We start from the raw sequence: 24,800 nt of genomic DNA, 5'->3' as shown, positions 1-24,800 counted from the left end.
AAGTTGCCAAAACTGCTTGAATGAGGCTGAAGATAGAATCTCAGATATTGAAGACAGTATGGCAGCAAATGGTTGTGAAATGAAGGATCTCTCAAAATCAACAGGCTCCATGAAAAATCAAACCAACAGCTGCAAGACAAGGCAAAGAGAAATAAGGTAAGACTAATAGAAGTCAATGAAATAGCAGGAGGCAACACAACTGACTTAAAAAGAATATTTGCAGAAATAATAGCAGAAAACTTCGCAAGCATGGAAAAAGGTTCTGAAGTACAGGTAAATGAGGCATATGGAACCCCAACTAGCCACAACCAAAATTAAACCACACCCAGACATATAATAATCAAGATCCCAGATATCCAGCAAAAGAACAGAGTATTAAAAGCTACTAGAGAAAAGAAACAGATTACCTATAAAGGAAAGCCAATCAGAATACCATGGTAGATTTCTCAACACAAAGCATCCAATCGAGAAGAGCTTGGAGCAAAGTACTACAGGTCCTGAGACAAAACAACTTCCATCCAAGACTGATGTACCCTGCCAAACTGTCCTTCAAATTCAATGGAGAAATAAAATTTTTCCATGACAAAGAACAACTGAAGAACTTCATGAGTGCCAAACTATCATTGCAAAGAGTACTAAAAGATATTCTAGGCAGAGAAAAAAATGACTGCAATTTCAGGAATAGAAGTTAACCCTCAAGCAAAGTAAGCAAGTAAACAGGTAGAAAAAGTAGGAAACCAACAGCAAGTAAATAACATGACAATGATAAGTCAACACATATAGATTATAACCATAAATGTAAATGGCCTCAATTCGCCTGTCAAAAGAAACAGACTGGCAGAGTGGATTAAGAAACAAAGTCCAGTGATATACTGTATACAGGAAACATATTTTATTCAAAAGGAAATCCACAGACTGAAAGTCAAAGGATGGAAAACAATCCCCCATGAAACAGCAACCCAGAAAAAAGCAGGTGTGGCTATTATGTGTGCAGACAATGTAAACTTCAAACTGAGAACAATTGAAAGAGATAAAGAAGGTCCGTACATACTTGTTAGGGGAAAACTACAACAGGATGAGATAACAATCATAAACATGTATCCACCAAACACTGGAGCATCAAAGTATATAAGACAAATCTTAACAGACATGAAAACCCATATAATTAATAACACTGTTGTAATAGGGGACCTCAACACCCCTTTGACACATAGAGATAAGTCAACTGGAAAAAAAAATCAGCAAAAAAATAATAGATCTGAACCAAATCTGTGAACAAATGGACTTAGTAGATGTATGCAGTGTTCCATCCCACAACATCAGAATACTCATTTTTCACAGCTGCACATGGGACTTTCTCTAAAATAGATCACATTCTAGCCCATAGAGCATACCTACCTCAGTGCAAAAGCACTGAAATTATCCCATGCATATTATCTGACCACAGTGCAATGAAATTGGAAATTAATGACAAAAGGAACTCCAAAAACTCCATAAACACTTGGAAATTAAACAGCAACCTCCTGAACAACCAATGGGTCATAGAAGAAATTAAAGATGAAATTAAAAAAATACCTACAAAGAAATGAAAATGTAAATACAACTTACCAGACTCTGTGGGATGCAGTGAAAGCAGTCCTCAGAAGGAAATCTATAGCAGTGAACTCACACATAAGGAAAACAGAACGAGAATAAATAAATAACCTAATAACAAATAAATAACCATTAATTAATCTAATGCTGCACCTCAAACTTTTAGAAAAAGAGGAACATATACCATTCTCCAGAATAACTGTGTAGGACACAGAGTGCCAAAGGGAAAGGAGTGTATGAAAATTTCCTGTACATTCTTTCTGTCTTGCTGTGGATGGTTCTACATTGCTCAAATATAAAGTCTATTTAAAAGAAAAAAAAATACTGTGCCCTCGCCTCACTCTAAATTTCCAGGCTTCCATGCATCCTGCCTCTAGATTGGAAGGATATTGGCCTCTATTGAGGTCCTGTCTCTATGAGCAGTCATATGTAGTACTTCTAAGCTTTTCCTGTGTCCCTACCAGAGGTCATAGCAAAGCAAATGCACTTGGGTCATCTTGAAAAGAACTTGTGAGTTTAAATGAATCTTGAGATAATTGTTTCTGAGAAGTGTGTTCCAGTTCTGGATATGATACTTTCCTTTCATTTCTGAGCCAATAAGGATCAGAAATTTACTTCCATTTTGTTCAGGAAGTAGCCATCTTGTAAAAAACTAAAATAATGGCACCCCAAAGAAATTAGTGAAATCAGTATTGTAAGACAGGGATTTCACTGAGTTTCCATCAGTGATCCTATTTGTCTTGGTTACTTTTCTCTCTCTAGGACAAAATGCCTTCCATCCAAAATTGGTAAGGTTTATTTAGCTCACATGTTATGGGGGTTTCTGAGTAGCACATGACACAGGGCAACTGTTCATGGTGGCAGAAGATAACAAAAGAAGCAAGTGTAAAGGTGTGAGGGGAGGGCAGCAAGCAGCCTCTTTCCCTCCCTTACACTATATGCAAATTCAGAGCAGGTGTAGTACTCAACCCATAGTCCCAACATTGGACCATGAATCAGTCATAAACTCTACATGCCCACCCTATGACTGCATGAGGCTTTGGGGGTACATTCAAACACAAACCATAACACTATTAAATGCAAATTATATGCAAATATATATGTATCTTTAACTTCATGATTGTTAGTTTTATCTTTAGATTTTTATATTTGTAAAACAGTTTTAATTCTAAGCATTTTTTGTTCTAAATGAGTATCCCTGACAAGATTCTCATAGTCCTCTCCAACTGAAGAAAGTCATATTTGTAATACATTAGTCTTAGTAAAGGCATCTTCATTCTTTTCCAATACTGCAATGCATACATCACTGCTACGAAATATTTTCATAAATCTTTTTTTTAGTTCATTCCTGCCTCAGCTGCATTCTTACTTGTGCAGTTATCATATATGATGAAACATTGTTCCTTTTAATAAGGAGCTTGAGGCTTTTTCATATGCACGAATTAGATGAAACATTTATTATCATATTATTATAATTTATGTTGATAAGAATAATTTCTTTCCTACTCAGCTTTGGGAAAATTTCCCCAAACTCCTTCAGTTATATTTTAACAATTTTTGAAAAATGAGACATTTTTCTGGCACCCAAGGGTCTCCACTACAGCCCTTATACATTTAATCATTACAGTTTCCTTTTTATTTATTTATTTATTTTTTTACTTTTTTTTGGTTTTTCTCTGGTACCGGGAGCCAAACTCACGACCTTGCGCTTGCCAGGCAGGCGCTTTTAGCCGCTGAGCTAAATCCCCAGCCCCACAGATTCCTTTTTAAAGAAGAGGACATTTGCTTATCCTCCATTGGAAATAAGTTATTGATTAATCCTATCCACATTTAAAGTTATTTTTATATTTGCTTTGAATATACAGATCCATTCTATTTCATATGTCAAGATATAGTTTGTAAAACTATTTAGTAAATTTTCTAGTTAGCTAAACTTGGAGATAGGCTTTGGTAAACTATATTATAGCTATAACTGACAATTTCTTGTAAGACACAAGAAGAAATTAAACATGCATGTGATTGAACTTATTGGTGTCTTTCTTAAAGGTAACATGATCCAAATTATATTTAATAGAATTAAAATGGAAGGCATTAAAGGACCAAAATTGGAAGGAATTAACATATTTATATTAAAGATATATGCACACAGATACACATATTTACATTTTATTATCTTCATAACAAATTGTAAGAATGTTACGAAAATTAATAGCCTCTGGATAAACTTAGGCCCATGGAAAATGTTTTTGGTAATTCCACTTAAAAGTCTAATTACAAATATATCTGATTTATGAGACAGGTTGTGTATGTATTCATAATGAAAAATAGATATATAATATTTTCAGCTGCTCACTCTGTAGAAGTATCCATTGTGAAAAGTGCCTTAAATGTTCCCATCTCAATTACAAGATATATAATATGACCTTTACTTGTGATTTCTTGCATCAGTCTTGTCATTTTATTTCACTTATATACATGGATTTAGTTTTTGTTACTTTTTCTGACAAAAAATCCTTTTTTGTCCTACTGTGCAAAATAATGCATTATTCGTTTTAAAATTCTTCCTGTTCAAAGTCTCCTCAAGTGTGCACAGCCCTTTAATTTTGCCATCATCAAATTTTGACAGCCCTATGAGGGACCGAAGCAAATAGTTCTGTGAGAAGGAAAACCAACCTTTGCTCAAGTCAGTACGGCCATGCTAACTGACACCTCTGGGGAGAATGAGTGCTGGTTCAGGGGCCACTCTAGTGAGTGGTGATGTGTTCAGTGCACCAGCAAGAAGAACAGAGGCCTGGCTTCCAAGGGCCACTTAACACTGTGATGTAGACAGGCAGGTATGTAAATAATATGCCACCAAAGAACAGCTTGGGACATGTGGTTCCAGAATAAACTCCATGGTTAAATTTTCATACCTTGCTAATGTACTATTTTTCTCAGAAATATGGCCTTCACTCAAAAGTATGCTTTTAAAAATACACTTCTTAAAACAAAACAAAAATCTAAGTAGCTTTATGTTAAATGAAAAATTTGTAATGATTTTTTAAATATATATTACAGGAGTTATTAGAACAGCTTTACACAACATGGACAGAGAAGCCAGAGAACACTACTCAGTGGTCATTCAAGCCAAAGACATGGCTGGACAAGTTGGAGGGCTTTCAGGATCCACAACAGTCAACATCACCTTGACCGACGTCAATGACAACCCACCACGGTTTCCTCAGAGTAGGTATCTGTTTGCTGTGACTTGAATTCATCACTATGCATTTACGTAAAATAGATGAAGTAGTTGAATGTATAATGTTATGTTTTCTTAACTTGAAATATTTTGCTTTTGTTTCCCTTGGTTCGTCTTTTTTTTTTTTTTATCAGGAATAAAGAATCTTGAACCTGAAAAATAACTGACACCATGTTAAAAGTACTCACTTCAGTGTGTATCACAGTTAAAAACAAAAAAGCATATAATGGTACCGAGTAAGAAAATGTATTTGTGAAAATAACCTGTTCTTAATTCATTAGTAGAGATTTTACTGGTGTAGTATTATATAATATGCACATTCTGTGAAAATATTTTAAAGAATCTTTTGTGTGATAGATGAATGGTACTATGAATGTGTGCATTCACAGTGACACCTACACAACTGTGCACATGCAAGTATCATCTAAAAGTGGATCATAACTAATTTAATGAGAGGGACCTCAGAGTAGAATATGAATTTATAAACAAAGCTCATAACCCAGAAAGGAATTTAGGAAAGCAGAGACACTATTTATTCTTCAAATTTCAAGGCAGAAAGGTTTTATGAAATCCACACAATATGAAGGATAGAATTCTAATACATTGGAGTGTTTCTAACATTGCAGAGGTGGTAGAAGGCCTTTTATAGAATAATCTTCAACTACCTTAAAAATCTTCAGGGGAGTTGTCAAGGTTGTCCATTTCACAAATTATGTTTAAAAGTGTAGTCACATGGGTGGTGTAATATGTTGATAAAGGCTTCCACAACTCAGTATGAAATGCCTTTCCCATAATTATCTCATAATGCAATTCTCAGCATAATTAAGACCTAGCTATTGTGGAATACTGTGTATTCCAAAAATATAATAATGCCTTGCATATCTTTATCTCAATTGGAATTTTTCTGCACTCACACCTCTTTATTTAATATCCTTTCTGTAAGATTCTTTGAAATCTCTGTTGAAGAAATAGCTGAGACACATTTTTCTGTTTCTCTTTATGTACAATTTTATATGCATGTTCTTCTTATACTTATTTTCTTAATTTCATGCTTCCTTTACTAGCATGAAAGCCTTTAATTAAGAAAGACACTTGTGCAGTTGTTATAAAATAAGTGTTCATCCTCTGAAAAGTATTTGATAAATGGTTGTTAAGTGAATGAGTTAGTTGAATTCAAATACTCTATCAAATTATCATCATTTAAAAACCCATTATTAAACATATGCAATCCAAGTTCACAGTTAAGTAAAAATTGCTTTAAAATATTACTACGTTGTGATTTATGTCTAGATATCTTCCCAAAGTCTCATGAGTTTAAGGGAGGAGCTTTTAAAAGATCATTAGGTTATGGGGTTATTGTATTTTACTTGTTCTTAGAAGGTCGTTCCTGGTTAGAGGGGGAGGGTCACTGGAGGTGTGACCCAGAAGAGTACATCTCCCTTTCCACCTCCTCCCTTGATCCTCTCCTTCCTGACTGCCATGAGGTAAACAATTTTTCCTTCATCATCCCGCCTTGCGATACTGTCTTGGCTTGGAGCCAGCTGGCTATGGATTGAAACATGAATCAAAATATATCTGTCCTTTAATTTTCAGTTGTCAGGTATTTTGTTCTATGGGGAGGAAAGTGAAAAAGAAAAATTTTATTACCAAGAGTGGGGCCATTTCCCTGTGGTTTAGGGACCTTTGCAACTGGCATAGGGGAAGAATTTCAAAAGGCTTCAAGATGCCTATGGCTAGAGGAGCCATAGAATGCTGTAAACCAAGCTTGGTGGGAGATTGTGGTAAAAGTTTAGAAGACAAAAATGAAGATAAAAAGACAAGCAGCAAATACACATCTCCAGAAGTGTCAGTTGTTAGCAAGAACCTCATTACTGGGTTCTAGACCATGTGTGTTATGCTGTATAAGAAAATGTCTGTGTTGGGGGCTGGGGTTTAGCTCAGCAGCACAGCGCCTGCCTGGCAAATGCAAGGTCATGAGTTCAATTCCTGGGACTGGAAAAAAAAACAAAAAATCAAAAACCAAAAAAAAAAAAGAAAGAAAATGTCTGTGTTTTGCTCATGTCCTGTAACTTTGCATGAGACTGAAATTAAGGGTAGTGGACTAATTGATCTGGTGGGGGAAATTTGAAAACAACCCATCCTTCAGGGTACAAAACGATTATTGTTTCCTGCTTTTAACAAGACTCACTGAGAGAAACAAGAGTAAAAAGTTTCACATTTTCCAGAAGTAAAGTGACTGCAAAGATGGAGCAGAGTCCTGCTGGCTGTGTGAAAAGATTAGCAGTAAAACCCTTGGAGCATGACCCTGGTTCCCACAAACTCAAACGTTTTTCTCCACAAACTCAAACATTATGCTAATGTTTACTTTAGCATAATAGTAGCTGGCTGTGCATGTCTGTGTCTCTCCTGGAAGGGCACAGAAAGCAATCTTTGTGTTTACCTACGTGGTATGATAAAAGGAAAGGTGTGTGCACATGTGGAAAAGTGTCAAACCAGCATTTACACCCAGATGATGCTCCACAGAACAGTTCTTTGTGTATGTTCACCTAAGCATCACAAGGGGCATAATACACCCACACCACTCTAGGACTTGTTTTTGAAAAAGTTTTCTTTTGCTTTTTGTGGTAGAAGTAGCCCAGTTCAGTATCGTGGCACATGAAAAACCAGATTTGCAAGTTTTGGAGGAGGTCAAATGTGAATCATCATATTACTCATCCATGGATGCTGAAGATAACTTATTATGGGATAAATATATGTTTTCATAACAGCACAGTGATGTGGGTGTATGATGGTGATGATGATGATGATGTGACTTTGAAGTTGACCATGGGAGTCAAAATTTTTATGATACTGAAATAGAGCAAGAATCAGCTGATACATACACAGTGAATGCAGAACTCCTTGATCAAGATGATGAAGAAAACAGCAGCAACTCACATAATTATTTAAATAGGCAAAGTGCTGCAAAATGGTAACACAACCAAGTGGAACAACCCAATGTTAGAACTAGGTCTGAAAATATAGTGAGGGTCTTTGCAGGGGTGAAATATATTGGACAGGAGGCCAGCACTGGCTTTCAGTGTTGGAAATTGTAACAGATGAAATGCTACAAGATGCTGTGAAATATACAAAGGCTGACATACCAGCAAAATAGTCTATACCAGCAAATAGTCTATAGTATATTTGTATATAGAAATATACAAAGGCTGACATACCAGCAAATGGCCATATTCAAATATGTATTTCTTATGACACCTCACTTACTAAACTGAAGGCATTCATAGGTCTGCTGTCCTTAGCAGGGATTTCTTGTGGTAGTGACAGGAATATCAAAGACTTATGGAAGAGTCATGGGTCAAAATAGTGCCGAACAATTTCTTCTTTGTAGACACGAAGACTTATTACACCTTCAGTTTAGAAACTTATCCTGGAACTCAGCCAGCAGGTCCATATTTATATAGTAATAAACTGAATGATGTTGTGAACAGACTCATTGCTCCCACCTTCCAAACTAATTGGAATGTAACATTCAGTAACTGGCTTACCAATTTCCAGTTGATGTCACACTTGCTTACAGAGCGCAGGTTGACCAGCCCAGAAATTATATGTAGGAATAAAGCAGAAATTCCAAATGAAATCTTGTAATTTCAAAACAGAGAACTGTATAGTACAATGTTAGATTTCAGAAAGATTTACATTGGTCTCATGTCTGGCAAAGAAAAACAAATTGGTACTGCTGATGTCAACAGTGTACCATACTGGACATACTAATAGGGAAAACTCATCAAAATGAAAGCCTGAGATAGAAAATTTCTACAACAAAACCAAAGGTAAGGTAGATGTTGTTGAGTTATACAACAACTATGATGTCACTGGAAACACAAAGTATTGGCCTCATGGTTGTTTTACTCATGCTTAAACAAGTGTGGCATAAATAGTTTGATAGTTTACAAAAGAGTGCAAAATTCCATGAGAAATTTTCTTAGAAGATTGGGACTGTAATCCTTTAAGATCTCTTATGAGACAAATAATTTACAGTGGAGGTAATCAAAATGATTCTGACCAGGAAACGATGCAAAAAAAAAAATATGGACCCCACCAGTGAGGTGACAGGTGAACAGGAGGATGCAGCATCCCAAAGAGCTACTATGACAACAAGAAAACCAAAAGATGCCAACAGAGCCCTACAAGAAAGGACAGGAAATTAAAACAACACACTCTATCAGTGTAAGTGATGCCTGTGTATGAAATATTCCATTTCCAGTGTGAAGAGTCTCTTAGGTGCAACAGTTGAAGAAAAGATTATTTTTGTCGTAGAGTTCTTTGGGGGTTTTCATTGTAGTTCACAGAGGTTTTTATTTCTGATGTTATATCTTAGGTTTTATAAGCAAGTAAACACCTAACATGAAAATGTTGATCCCTATTCTAAGTGCTCATTACACATTTGATATTTTTTATTGATATTTTATTTTCTTGCTAAGTGTACGTTGTAAAAAATAGTAAGAAGGTCCTGAAAAAGCAAGAGGAAAAGAAAGTGTCCTGCCACATAGGAAAGAAAAGCTAAACACATGTTCTGTCAGTAAAAACAAGATGCATGCATGGAACATGCAGTGACCATGTGTGAAGACTGCCTTGGATGTGAAAATTGAAACAAAGATTATTTCTCTAGTAGACTTTAGTTTGTGTTTACCTTGTAGCTCACACAGGTTTTTATTTCTGATGTTATCTCTTAGGTTTCTTAAGCAAGCACATAGTTGATATGAAAATGTCATTTATTCTAAATGTGCTATACATATTAGGTATTTAATACTTTATTGATATTTTGTGTTCCTCTTAACTACCCTTTGCATAATGTTGTAAGAACTTCTTGACAAAACAGGAAGACCAGCCACATGTCAAATACGTCCTACAAAAAGGCTAGTAAAGCAGAATACCTGTGCAGTCAATGTGATACGTGTGAATGGAATATACAGTTGTGATGTGTGCAGTCTGCCTAAGGTGTGATAAAGTTAAGAGTATCATTTTTATAGAGTTCTATTTGTATATTCATTGTAGTTCATAAAGGAATTTATTTCTGTTCTTTTTTAGATTCTGTATACCAAAATCTAGTTGATAGTGAAAATTTTGATGCCTTTTTATAAACACTCAATAAATATTAAAAAATATAATATTTTATTTTGTGACATTATTTTCTTGTTCAGCATGCATTTTTAAAAATAATAAAATTTATAAAATTAAAATTAATAATTCATCAATAGAAATATTTTAAGAATAAATATGGGTGCAACACCCAGAGTTATGCCATTTTATGACCAAACTGTGTTATGCTTTTAAAAAGAAGCCAAGTACTTTGGATCAGGATGAGGAAAACATGGTTTGAGACAAGTCAGGAATTAGCAAGACCCATCTCTTTGAACCCTCCAGGGTTTGAGGTGTAAAGCTTTCACTTGAGAAGACAGTCAGGGCACCATGCTGGAGCAGGACCACTTAGGAAATTGGTTCCCTAGAATTTGCTTCATAGTTCTCACTGATCCAGGCACTCAGAGACCTCTGTGGCCATGGAGCAAAAGGTCCTGGCTGCTACTCAAGGTTCTGGAAGATCTTGGTGTCATCTACATGGTCCTTATTTTATGATTTTGCAAAATGCTAGAATTATAGTGTAAGGAACGCTTCCACCCAGATTTCAGAAAAGGGATGGGAAGCGAAGGTAGTGTGTTTCTGAGAAGACAGTACATGAAGCTGTAAGTGTAAAACTAAAAGTGCCACAGAGACCTCTGGAAACTAAGGAAGCTAGGAATGTGGAACATTTGCAGACAGTTTCAAGGAGTGAGCAGATCCAGCCCAAGAGAGAAGCCATGATTACTACAACTACTAGCAATGGCTTAGGAATGGGGCCTCCCAAGCTGTTTGGAGTTCACATCTCACTATAAACTTCCCTGTGTTTGCTACCTGGAGTTTCAGGATATAAACTCTGCTCTGATTGCTTTCTACCTTCTTTTATGTGATTATTTCTCTCCCCTGCTCCTCCCTTTTGGAATGGAAATGTTTACTTTATGCATTTATGTGTTGGTAGTGTTTCTCTTCCTTTTTGATTTTTATAGAGGCTCACTACCGTTCATTTGCTTAAAATCTCAGAGGACACGGGATTTGAACACGTCATTAACAGTATATCTGTTAGGAATTTGGCAACTCTTAGAGACAGACTTTATGCTTTTTGCATTAAGAAATCCCTATCATCCTTTTGGGAGCCCAAGGAGGAATGTTACCATTTATATCTAGGTGTCCAGTCACAGAGCCTGATGTGATCATATTTGTGTCTTTGGAAGGTGGTTGGAAACCAGTTTATGTGAATTACTTCATGTTGTCTTTGCTCTGTAAAATACATTTGACAAGAATCCTAGATCATAGGTGACTTAACCTTAAAATATAAAAAAGATTGTATAATTTGTACATTTCAGTGTACTTTTATATCTTATTGGTTAGTCAACATAATATATGTGTACCTATGTAAATATAAAAGTATACTATTATTTCATAAGATGAGGCAATCAAAAATGAAAGATTTAGTTTTAATGGGTAAAGCATCAGAACTAAATCCTCCAGTTGAACTTTTACTTTACATTCCTTGACCAATTTATTATTTTTCTATAGTAGTATGACTATTGTTGATATTATGTGTAATATTTGAAGGTAGATAGAGGAGAGGTTTTAAAATATTGCCACATTGAAATGCAACGTGTTCAAAGTCATGGATGTTAAATGCCCTCATGATTTTTAAATAATTTGTACATGTATCAAAACATAACACTCTATTCCATGTATTCAGTTACTGTGCCAATTTGCAACAGAGTATGTTAAGAAATAACAAATGATAATGTCAGACTAACTGAATATAACCTTTATTAAAATTAATAACACTAACTTATATACCTATTCTTAAGTAGATTCTAACACCACTATGCTTAAAATGTATAGTATTTTAGCTCTTGACTGAGAAGTCAAATCTTTAAAATACGGGCTTCATAGATGTTTATTGTAAAATTTCATCTTGCTTTCTCATTCTCTTTTTAAAATAACTGTTCAATTTATAAACCCACTAAGATAATTTCAGTTAACAGAAAATTATAATTTTGAAAATATTAACATATAATATGTGGATATATGCTCTAGAGAGATTTATACCTAGTTTTATTATTCTGTCTAATTACAATGTAGCTGTGGAAGAATATTTTTCCAGTGAAAACATGCTCTACTCAACAAAGAAACACTGAAGACATATTCTAAGTGAACTCATTGTAAGCAATGAGATCTGTCTCTCTTCAGTCAGTAGCTTTTTGGGCAGAATGATGGACACGTATAAACCCTGCCACACTTGTGATGTGATTAGAGCTTTGAAATGGCGCACCACATTTCCAGAACCTTACATACTGTCTCTCTTAAAATATCGTTTATTTTGTCATTTGATTACGCTAAACATAATGCTATATTCAGAATAATATGGTGTCACCATGGGCAAATGAGCTTGTAGTAAACTATTGCTTTATTTAATTATAAGCATTAGAGCTCATGAAGTCACTATTCATATGGTGAGGAAATACAAGTTTCATACAGGAAAAGAAAATGAAACATGAAATATCATGAACATTTTTATTTACAAAGCACTATGTATGCATAAATCTAAAAACAATTCAAATTATATAAAAACCATAAGCAGTTATAAAGTGGGTATAGAGGCCTAATTGTTTCTCATATCATGTATCTTTTTATGGTTGTGCTTGTGATTTCTTCCACTTCTCCCCTATCTGAGAGAGTCAAATTTCTTACACTACTCCTGAAACCAATTTTAATATTACTAGTTCACCAGCAACACTGCAAAAATGTTCTTCCAAAACATTTTTTCCTACTGTGAATCTACCTTGCATTTAAAAGTGAACTGAGTTATTAGAGGTTATATTTTAATTAATTATCCCTTTATCTAAAAGTGGATGAACTGAGTAAGTGTGTGAGAGTGAGAGAGGGAGCTAGAGCCAGCAAGGTGGTTTATGATGTCACTACACTTGGAGCTACAATCTTAGGTTCCTAGTATTCAAGGCAAGTAAAGGTCCTGACAGAAGCAAGCTATTTGTCACTATCAAGAAAGATAGCAGGAGAGAAGAGAAGATAATGCATGCTAACTAAGAAAACAGCCACTAGTCAGTTTGAGGAGAGACCAACATTTGGGCTGGAAAGAATTAAGAAAGGGAATAAACACATGCTGAGAGAAATTCAACCAAACTATGGTTTAAATCTGTACTCACAAAGTAGTGTCCTGTTTTCTTTCTGAGAAAAGTGTCTCAACATGTAGAGCCCTCAGTATTAGCCCTTTCACTGAAGTAAATTTATGTGGATTTTAAAACTTCTTGTCAATTTCCTTTTTAGCTTTTACTGTGTTCTCTGTGTTACACTTGTTGCATATGTTCTTATGTACATAAAAGTCACTGATGTTTACTATTCTGAATGAAGCATATGCATGTAAAATTAAACACCTCAGAAGAAAATTTGTACAGTGTCTGTATTCTAAATGAAATGATCTGTATTCTTAGAAACATCCTGGTAAATAATAGAGTTGGAAAAGAAGAATAACCACATCCCCAAAGTCACAAAATAAACAGTAGAAAGTTGATTGTCTAACAAAACTTTGTCAAGAACTTAAAATTACTGTAAATTTTAAGTAGTGCAGGAATTTAAGCCACCTTGTGACCTCTGGTTGAAAGCGTGCTGTAAAATACTGGCACATCCAGTCCTAACAATTCAATAGGTGGCAAAAATTCCCATAAGGATCCCAAGCATAGCAATTGTTTAAGTGGTTTGGTAAGGCAAATTACTGATAAAGAAAATATCACCAGTGGAAGTACTGATATGATTTTGTTGACAGCAAATTATATTAGAGGAAGGACCATTGCTTTAAATTTATTACTTACATTTTCAATAAAGCAAATTTATATACTGTGTATTAGATTTGGCTAATTTCTCAATATTTTGACTGAAAATTAAGAAAAAGCCTTGTGATAGGTTTTTCCAGCGCAGAGAGAAGTAAAACAGAATAAAATGCCTTTATTGTGGATGCAGAAAGGCCACAGGAAAGAGAAAAACGTGGCCTCCACCGATCTCTCGTCGGGTCCAACGCCAGAGGCGGGGTTTAGGAGGCGCACTGCCTGACATGGCAGACCAGGATTGGGTGGGAGCATGGGAGAAGGGAACAGGATATTACAAAAAGGGAAGTAGGAAGTTGTAATTCGACTCAGTGGAAGAAGGGTGGGGTTTAGCACATGGCTTTTAGTGGCCAGCGCCATATTAGCTGGATGCCATGGTGACTCAGCACCATACCACATGGCCTGCAGCACCATACTGGCTTGGGTGCCATAGCAACTCAGCAGGAATTGGACCTATCAAAAATGTGAAGTGTATACCTTAATTCAAGAGAGTTGAGATCTCTAGGTCTTTTGAAAAAAGATATTACAGGCTATTATATTAGGTTACAGGCATTTATTTGGAACGTGAGTGTTTCTTCAGAAAGTACTTGATTTAAGTAGGGGTTGTTGCTTTTAAAGAAGGTAAATAATACAACTGCTTGAATTCTACAAAAGTAAATCAGATGAAGTTTATTGATTCCACCATTTTAACTCTATATTTCATTACAGAATTGTTATTTCTTTCAGTTTTTTAAAGATACATGGTAATGTCTCCCAATATGATACTAAGTTTTTCTGTTGCTCCTATTTTCCCTTAAATAGATTTTACGACCACATAAGTAGATGCACCCAAGCAGAAGGATTTTGTGTCTTTCATGGATTAAAACTAAGTACCTGTGTGAAATTCAGATTTACATAGGTCTTAATAATCATAGGACCCAGCGACTTTGAGTAGTACTAGCCTCTCCACATCAATATGTTTTAGAAGATTTGTAATAGTTGGCTTTGCTGTGTCTATATTTTCTGTTAAAAGAAAAAAGTGTCCTATGTAATGTAAAACTTTGCTGGTCTGTCTTGATATTTTCCAGGTCAGTGAAAATCGGAAGAACTTTTCTCTGACATCAATTTTATTTTCTTGATTTGTTTTTTTAAACACTAATTTTAGAAGCATAACCATGGGCTCTGCCTCTTCAAACAGTCCACAGTTTTGCCATAAAAGAGATCAAAGTTCTTTCCCAGTTTGAGTGCACACATTTCAAGGGAATGCAGTAGTTTATAGGAATGATGAGTCAGTTGTGCTCTCACCAATCAAGGGTCATTTAAAAACTGAATTTCTATACAAGATTGATTCTCATAATCTTTCTGTTAGTTCACTGTATCAAGAAGAGTAGAAATTTCTTCAGTATGACAGACTGAGCTCAACGAAACCAAAGGACCACGTGTCTCACAGAAAAGAGTGTTGCGCCCATGATTTTCTATGTTGGTGCAGATCAGCAAACTAAAAATAACACGTGTTTCTCTGATTGGTTATAATTTTATTTTTGTCAGGTAGTATCACCAATACTTGCATTTCCATTCTCCAGATCCACTGAAGTCCAGGTCAGAATCTTAATTTTTTTTTTTTTTTTTGGTTTTGGTTTTTCTCCGGTACCGGGAACCGAACTCACGACCTTGCGCTTGCCAGGCAGGCGCTTTTGCCGCTGAGCTAAATCCCCAGCCCCCAGAATCTTAATTGTACGTTTACAGGACTAGAAACCAATGATTATGAAGTTTATACGGAAGTACAAAAGAGCACAAAAGCCCAAATACCCTGAATCAGTGGGTGGATGAGTGGCTTTGAAACAGCTGTTACTGGATAGAATGAAATATTATTTAGGTTCTAAGAAGTAGGAACTCTTGCAATGTGCACCAACATGAATTAAGGAGGTAAATATTACCTCGTGTGAATTTAGGAAATTACAGAGTACAATGTATATGATCATAATTTGATGAGTAACCTAATAGTTAAATATGTGGGCCCAAGGCAGAGAACCCTGGTTGTTAGCAACTGGAAGAGGGTGAGTGATTTTCTAAGCAACTGATATAAAACTTCAGACAGAGGGTAATAAATCTTACAGTTCCCATGAAAAACATTGTGCTTATGAAAAGCAATATTGGTTTCTGCACATAAATGTGTGTTAAGAAGTTGAATCCCAAGTCAAGTATTCTCACCATATGGGAAAAGTAAATGCTCCAGTCATTCAACAAATGTACTTTTATTTTTTATCACACTGCACCTAACAAAAGGTTAGCAGAGGAAAATTATTTTCATGCGAGCTGTACACTCATTAATTTAGAGTCTAATTTTATCCTTGCACAATGTTGAATTACTATTAATTCAATCTTGGCTAGAAATCTTACATCAAATTACATTTTAATTCAAAGTTTCTGTTATTTATGATGTTCTTTTGAATTGGCTATAACAAGATGCTTTAATAAATATGTTTCTAACTTCCCAAAAGACAGTTGTTAAAATATGATTATTATGCTTTTTAATAAGCACTTCATAAGTGCTTAAAATAAAATTTTCAATAAACATTCATTACCAGGAAAATCTTTCAAAATGTTTCATATTTATGAATATCAGACAATAATAATTATAGAATCAATAGTTTTACTGTTGTTTGTTATAAGAAATACATTCCAAAAATAAAGGGTACTCCACAAACACTACATGAAGCTACTTATGTAGCTGTTCTTTCTACCATCCCATACTTCAACCTAATCACTGGTTTTGTTTTAATTTCAATAACTTTGTGACTCTTGTGAAGCCATTTTAAATCATTTCTAAAAGCTGGTGGAAAATAAGTAGTGTATATAACCAAATATTCATTATCTTTGTAGTGGTTTAATTTTTGAGATTATCAACACAAAATGTGCTTTACTTATTTATCTTTTTCACAGCTCACTAAATTTTTAAAAATTCCTAAAATGTTAACCTGTTTTTGCAAGTGTTCATTTTTAACTGTTTTTTCGTGTAGTTCCAAATTTGCACATTTGTGTATGCATTTAAATGCCTCATGCTATACGAAGTGAGATGCTTGACTAATTCAATTTTTATTCAGTAAAAATACTAGAAATTTCATTTTATATTTCTGTTGTTTACATGTGCAATACTAAGAAAATATTTCCATTTGGGTATAAAAATACTTTCTTTAACATATTTCAATGTTTTTAAATTTACATGAATCTAATAATTCATTACCTAAATATTAAACGAATATTTTTAAGTCTGAAAAGAATCCATTTTATTCATTTCCGAGTATGATATTCCCTTGATTATGCTCTCTGAATATATACCATCTTTTTCTTAAAGGGTTATTATGTTATGAACGTTACTAGTATTGAATTGGTTTAATTTGGAATACTTTACAGAGCACTATCAACTATATGTTCCTGAATCAGCTCAAGTTGGTTCAGCTGTCGGGAAAATCAAGGCAAATGATGCCGACACTGGCTCAAATGCTGACATGACTTACTCCATCATCAACGGGGATGGCGTTGGGATATTCTCCATCTCCACCGACAAAGATACCAGAGAAGGGATTCTTTCCTTAAAGAAGGTAAAAAGAACATTGTTTTCATGATTCAAGCAAGTCACCAAACTTAGCAGGAATGGAAATTCTTCAGAGATAGAAATAGCCCATGTTATCACATCTATAAACTCATGAAATATTTTCTCTTTAAAATGTACATACATTTTAATTATGTATGTCTCACTCTTCATATCCTCTGTCAGGAAGTGTGGTTTGCTAAGGTGGGGAGACCTGAGGTAGAATACACTGGGAATATGTTTCTCCTCATGTTTGTTTGTATTTGGTCACTGCTTAAATCTGCCTGAAATGTTCCCAGTGCCTCAGTCAAAGATGAAATGCAAAGAACTGAATATCATTAAGATACATCCCTGGTGATTCTGTAGCAGCAACAGAGGACAAACTACAAAACGCTATTGATATTAGTTAAAATGGAACACTACAAATAATCATTGAAATAAGTTTTTTGATCATTTATAAAGCATTCTAGATAGCACAAATATTATGAAAGTTTATAGGAAATCATATTTTAAAAGGTATGTAGTTCTGGTTTAAAAATCTATACATGTTTTAAAGGACAGTAATAGCATATTCATGGTTTTTTTAAAGCATATGATGGACAGAGATAAAAGGAGGACATTAGTTCATAGACCACACTGAGAGCTTTGTATAAAATTGATACAAACCAACTGTGTTGTATTAAAACGTATTATTTATTATATTATTTTGTATTTTATTAATTTTAGAATTCAAAAGAGAACTGTTATCTTCATAAAACTACTTGAGAAGTTGAAGTAAATAAATGCCTAAATGAGATTTATATTTCAAACGCCTTTCATATACTTTTGTAATATCTGTTTCCTCATGGTTTGTCTCTCTGTGACCCCATTCAAAATTTTTAGACTTTATTTTACATTTTATCCTTTTATTGACATACAAATTGTTTCCCTCTATTTTGTTTTCTTGTCCTTTCTTTGATTTTCAAATATCCTAATTTGTGCTTGACTAATTTCCTTTCCTTTTCTGAGCCTTCTCATGTTAAGCAATTTTTTCTTCTGGTTTTCTTGAAATACGTAGAGAACTTAATGTCTAGCTCATCTTTTGTGTCTTCTACAAACTTATAATCATGCAACAGATTTTTAGAGCTTTTAGGTAACAGCCTGAATGAATGACATTGCTCTTGTAGCCATTATTCTATATTGTACTAATTTGAGAAAGTTCATGAGAATTTTCAAAACAGTGTAAAGATCTTCAGTGTGTTCGCTAACATGCTGAAGAGACAGTATTTAGCTTGATGATCATGGAACTATTGACTTTCTTCTCATTCTTATTATTCATAAGATTCTCATTGCCTTTTGCTTGTGGAGTACATGATGTTCATAATAGCCATGTCATTGTAAATGTATTGTGAAACACAGACGATTATTTAAAAAGGGCTTAAAATGAAATTCTTAGTGTATTATGTTCCAGTGTAACTATGATTCAGGTTTCAGCTGGAGATCACAGTAGCTTTTAGACCTATGGCCCTTGAAGTCATTTTTTGTAACACTAGACTGGGGTTGAGATAACTGCTGAAATATTTGTTTTCCAGGTGATTTTCAATATGTGGGGAGCACAGGTTGAGAAATGTGCCTCTGTGGACCTTGAAGTGAATCAATTCATCTATTAATCTAGCCAACTCTTAGTCTTTGTGCTTCACATACTTTTCATTTTTTTTATTATATTAAACAGAATTCATTCTTCTCATAGTAATGATAACTTATATCCATTTAAAATTTACTTTGAATGAGTAGTAGAGAATGAGAGAGAAAAGGGAAAATCGTATGCCCTTCTCTAAGGCGCTTTTTAATAATATGGGAGAAAAGTTCAGGAAGCAAGTAAGTGGGAGTATTAAAAATAAATATTTTAAGAGATTAAAACTGTTCCATTGTAGAAGGATACACGTTCAATGGAAAAAAGACTTAAGGAATGCACTGGGGGTAGGGATGGTCCTAATTGGAGTCTTGACCACAGCGGACAGGAACCAACACCTCATGGTAATAGGTCCCCTTTGCTAAGACAGCTGGATGACAAGGGAGGAAATGAATAGCTGCAGATAATATTGCAACAAACCACGTGAAGGATGTGTATGTTGACAGTCTCCTATCTCTATTGAACCTTATCATCTTTACAAAATTAAGATATTATATATTTGCAAAACATGAACATGATGGTGGATCATTTGTCTACATTCATGATCTGAAATATAAGAATTGAGAACAACGGAGAGATCTTACCTCCCTTTGTTGTTGCATTTAAATTGATTTCATCTGTAAAACAACATAAAGTGATGTCTGTTTACAGATATATTTAACTCCATTCTCTTTGCATGTATACAGTTGGTATTTTCAAGAAGAAAATTGTTTCAGTCTGGTAAACCATAGTGATAATGTACTGAAAATAATATGCACAATTAGTTCAAATTATCTTTCATTATTTTTTCCTGAATTATTTTAATATAATCTAGGTTTTAAAAAATTGATTGTAATTACTGTTTGCATTCATATAAACTTTAGATCCTTCTAATTATCAATTTCAAAGTTATTTCATTCCTGTATGTTTTACATTGTAAGTAATTGCAATTTTGGAAGTAAACTATTTAACTGGGTGTATTTTAACCTTCAATAATTACAGAACATGGTGGAAGAAATGGATTTTATAGTCCTTAAAAGCCTGTTTCTTATTTAATGTCTAAGGCAGCTCACCTAAGTCAGCAAGGCAAAAAAGCAAATGTCTTTAAAGATCAAAATCAGCACTGCTGTATAAGTCAGCTAGCAGGAAATTTGCACACTCCTGCCCATATCATTCCTTCATCAGAAAACTGCCAAGTTGAATTCACTCATGCATGATGTGATACACTGTAAAAACACTTTGATAACTTTCATTCATTGTTTAATGGAGCCTGACTGGGTAGAAAAGAGAGAAAAAGGTAAGGAGTGAATGCAGGTTGATGTGCTCCTTCTTCTTGACATGCCCCCCTGTAGCTAGTGAGGTGCTTCTTAGCAGTCTTTTAGAAAATCTCTGCCTATGGTCCCAAGACCAATTCACACTCTGTACAATTGTTTTAAACATTATTATTATTTTTAATTCAAGGCTTTAATCCTATTTGCTCTCATCATTGCTAACAAACACCATTTGTCACTTTCCTTCTACTGACTTGAATTCAATTGTTTATGCAATGATTATCAATTTAAGCCAAAAAAAATGTTGAATCTGTCCTTGAGATCAGCACTGAATGTAGAATATGTGATCTTTATTGTACCAAGAAGCATAGAGTTTCACCTTGGTATTTAGGATAGCTCAAGTCTTTGAGGCTTCAGTTTTCTCTTTGTCAGTACTTCTTGAGGTGACTATAAAGAGATAAAATACAGTAAAAATGGTTCACCAAGCTATGTCTTGGAGACACGGCATTCATTTCACCTGGAAAGCGGATAGGACGAAATGTTGAGTGCACACTTCTTTACATGCACATGCGCTGTTGTTTCTTGTTGACCTCCTTCTCTTTTTCCTGCCAGGTAGAAAGCTGTGTTTTATCCTTCAGAGTTCAAGTTTAAAAATGTTAAATTACAGCCTTTCTCTATACTTTTCCTTCACAAATCTTCTCAAGCTAATTTTGGTTTTACATACTGTAGAATTAATGTTCTAATTCTAAGAAGCTATGAAAATCTAAACATCAGATATTTTGGTAGTAAGAAAAGTCATTCCAGCTTCTGTCTCTATACTCATAAGGTTCTAGTATATGAAGTGCTACTCTGCTTTGCTAAAGACTACAGGAAGAAGAGTCCTAGATTCATTGATATTAATCACTATAGTCCTAATGGTGTTTGTCACAGCACTGCTACGAACCACTTTTCGTCTTACTGTTTCATCTGTTGGCATGATCAGGAGGCTGGGTAGATACATCATCTGACACTGAGCTGAATGCTGATTGCTTTCAGCACATCTATCCCTACAGTAAAAATGAGTGCGCTGTTTGGAAACTAATGATCTCATGGCCATTGGTAATCATTCATATGTGTAGTTTCATTTAATTATTTACAAACATTATATATGCATACAAGTAGGCATATTTTAGCGTGTAATTTTATAATGTAATATACATCATTTATGCAAACCATAATATAGAAATAAACTTCATAAATATTGTTATAGAGTACTCACAATGAAGACCTCCATATTTACTTTTCATATTCAACTAACAAAAGCAAAATTATGATATTATTTGAGTGTAAACTGCTCTGCACATCTATAAGAAGAAAGTTTATGCATTTGGTCTGGTCTCTTGAGTATTTCCAGCATCATGATAAGACTCCAGACAAGTCCCCCAAACTGTATCATAATAACAATGTCAAGCTAGAAAAATATCATTTAAATTTTGTGGGTTTTTTCTCTTTACAATTAAATAAATAAATAAATAAATAAATTTACCCCATTTCCTTTTGTTTAAACAAATGTCAACATTTAAAATACTTGTTTTTAAGGAAAAAAATAAGTAATGTCAGCCACTCTTTTAGGATGTGGCAATGGTTTTCATGATTAAAACAACGTGTTTATGTAGAAAAATGTCAATAGCCAATTTCTAATTAATAAGTGGTTGTCAATAGCAACTCACCCCAATACAGACATCTTGAATGATGGCACAGCACAGAAATTTAGATCCAGAAGAGACCATAAAAGTCACTTTTAACTTATGAAGAAAGAATGTAAGTTGTCCTTAACTCCAAGAAGGATTGACTCATAGAACAGCTTGCTGAAGAGTTTTTTTTTCAGTATCGCTGTAATTATGATGTTTATTTAGTTCCATGGGAGGAAGATACTGGATGATTTCAGGAATAGCAGAAGTGATATATGAGAAACAATTAAAAAGTCCTAAATATGTAGCGCTGGCTTGGAAATGATTGATGCAAAAGCCAAAAGCTGGTTACAGTCATACGAAATGGATTAATATTAAAGAGGCACATGTACTGTAAGTGAGAAAGGGAAATGATATGTAAAAGTAATTACTAAAAGTAACAGAGTGAAATTAAGAAACTAAAACCTGAGATAAAAATCGGCGTCAATTCACTGACAGTGAGATGTGTAAATTAGGATATTGAGCAGTAGCTAAAGAAAAGTAAGAGAAGCCCTTTAGCCTGGGGAAGTTAAAACTATGTCAGGATAAGCAGTTTGAGCAGGAACAAAGGACATGAAAGATTTTGTCCAAATCATATTTCAGTTACTTACCTCTGAGTCTGAATTAAGGAAATTACAAAGGTGCTCAGAGTTCTGGTGGGTACATCTAGTGATCTTATTAATGTAATAGTGAAAACTAGGAAAGATGATGCATAGCATCAGCTATTATTAATGAGGACCTTATATGCCATTAAAATCTATTTATTAGCATTTATATAACTGGAATATTATACCACAATATTTATTTTGTTAAGCAGGTTTCCTGCAGCATAATCTAGCGTGTAAGGGCACAGTCTCTCCTGTTAACCAACAGAGATTTTACCCCAAGCATTTCACTTTCACTTCTTGCCTTTGGAAAGTTGCTGAATTTTGATGTTCCTCAGTCTACTCATGTACGAATTTGGGAGAGATAGACCTTCTGGAGAGTTCTTAATGATTAAGTAAGTTATCAGTGTTCACTGTTTAGGCTATTCATGTAGGTGAATAATATTGAATTTTTATCCTTCACTTTAATAGCATTTGCTCAACTCTAAATGAAAGTATATTTAACACTGAAGAAAAGCTATTAATCATCCTGTCTGTACTAGGAATTTTGCACATCCATAAACTATGAAGATGAATAAGATACATTCTTTCTCTTTGGGGGAAAAATGGTAGACATGAAATATTATAATACATAATGTCAAGTGTTAATGGTATAGGTTACTAAAACAGTTATAAGCTCACATAAAAAAGAGGATCAATTTTAAAAAAATGGGACAAGATCAGAAAAATATTTCTATGAGAGAATATTTTAAAACACCTGCAGTGTATATTGGAAAAATAACTACTATATATTCAGTAAATTGAGCCAAGATTTTATATTCAGTTTCATTATTTTTAAAGCAGGGGATTAGAGACAAACCATTTTCAAGGTGAAAAAACATGGAACACTGTCTTGAAAACTTCTTCATCTCTCCAAGAAGTACTTGTGGATACTAAAGGAAAATGACAAGTAGGAACCCTGGCTTCAACTCTCACTGACACCAAGGAGTAGATCAGAAGGTAGAATAAATGTATACCTCCAAATATAGGAATATTGCCAATTTAATTAAGGAAATAAACTTTTAAATAAAATTTTAAATGAAATAAAGTCATTCTGTTACTGATATTTTGAAAAAATGAAGGATTACAAGTCAGAATAAGTTATCTGTACCAGTTATATTAGCATGCTTAATAATGCAAAGGTACAAATTTTAGTAAAATAATATCACTAATATACAGTGAAAGATTAAACTATTCCATTGTATTTTAATGACATGTGATATTAATATTGCTAGTAAGTTGAATACAGATTAAGGACATTAATTAAATTTATACGAATAGTCCTTGTTACAAGAAGAAAATATGAACTTTTAAAGAGAATTATAGGGAGAATTTCACAACACAAAACTAGTGATATCTAAAATAAAGAAATTAAGATTTAAAGAGGCAGAATAAATACAGCGATAAAACTTTAATGTCCATCATAATGGAATCCTAACCAAAATCATAAGAAAACAAAACAAGTCTTTCAAATAAATCTTAAAGCCAGAAATTCACTATGAATCCACAATAAAAGTAAATTACCTATGGAGAATATGAAACTGGATATTTACAAAGCAGCAATTGTGATGTGCATCCAAAGATTTTTCTAGAAAAAGATAGGAAAAAAACTGTATTTCATCAATTTCAGTATGTGACAGAAAAGATTTTAAGAATATGAATAATTCAGTAATATGATTAGGAAGGTTTTGGTATAAACCAATGTCTATACTCTGAAGATACACCTTTTTTTGTTAATCTATGCAATACTTAGTAAACTTAACAGTAGTCTTTTTCCCAGTGAAGTTCCCAAAGCCAAAACTGTACAGATGAAATCTTGTCATGAATAAACAGCTCTGAATTAATGTGAAAAAATTCAGAATACAAAAATCTGAATAAAAAATTCTAGAACCTCTGAAACAACAAACTTCTCCATTGAGACTTCTCAAATGAAAGAAAGAAATGCACAATGACAGAAGTTCTGGGGAAAAGAACATGTATAGAAATCATACTTTTTTTGAGTTGGATGTAAAATGTCTCCCCATAATGTACACCCCCCTGTTTTAAAGTAGGCTTAGAAAAGTTGATCAGACCATGGGGTTCTATCACAGGTATGATTGAAACACACGGTCAATGCTTAAATTTTAAAAAATATATATATATAATAGGAAT

At 34.0% G+C, this 24,800-nt stretch overlaps 1 protein-coding gene across 4 annotated transcripts in view; it reads left to right on the top strand.

Moving 5' to 3' along the window:
• Window positions 1-24,800, top strand: part of Cdh18 (cadherin 18, type 2) — a 403,648-nt gene that overhangs the window by 296,946 nt on the left and 81,902 nt on the right. For all 4 annotated transcript variants that reach the window (XM_005386140.2, XM_005386139.2, XM_013515026.1 and 1 more), the window contains exons 5-6: window positions 4,651-4,818; window positions 17,197-17,384. In XM_005386140.2, the coding sequence (XP_005386197.1) occupies window positions 4,651-4,818; window positions 17,197-17,384 (356 nt within the window). The remainder of the gene's footprint in view (window positions 1-4,650; window positions 4,819-17,196; window positions 17,385-24,800) is intronic.

This window comes from Chinchilla lanigera, unplaced genomic scaffold, assembly GCF_000276665.1.
Source record: "Chinchilla lanigera isolate Chin_1 unplaced genomic scaffold, ChiLan1.0 scaffold00025, whole genome shotgun sequence".
NCBI classification, from domain to species: domain Eukaryota; kingdom Metazoa; phylum Chordata; class Mammalia; order Rodentia; family Chinchillidae; genus Chinchilla; species Chinchilla lanigera.
The sequence above is the reverse complement of the archived record's forward strand: the minus strand, read 5'-3'. Positions and strand labels throughout refer to the sequence as shown.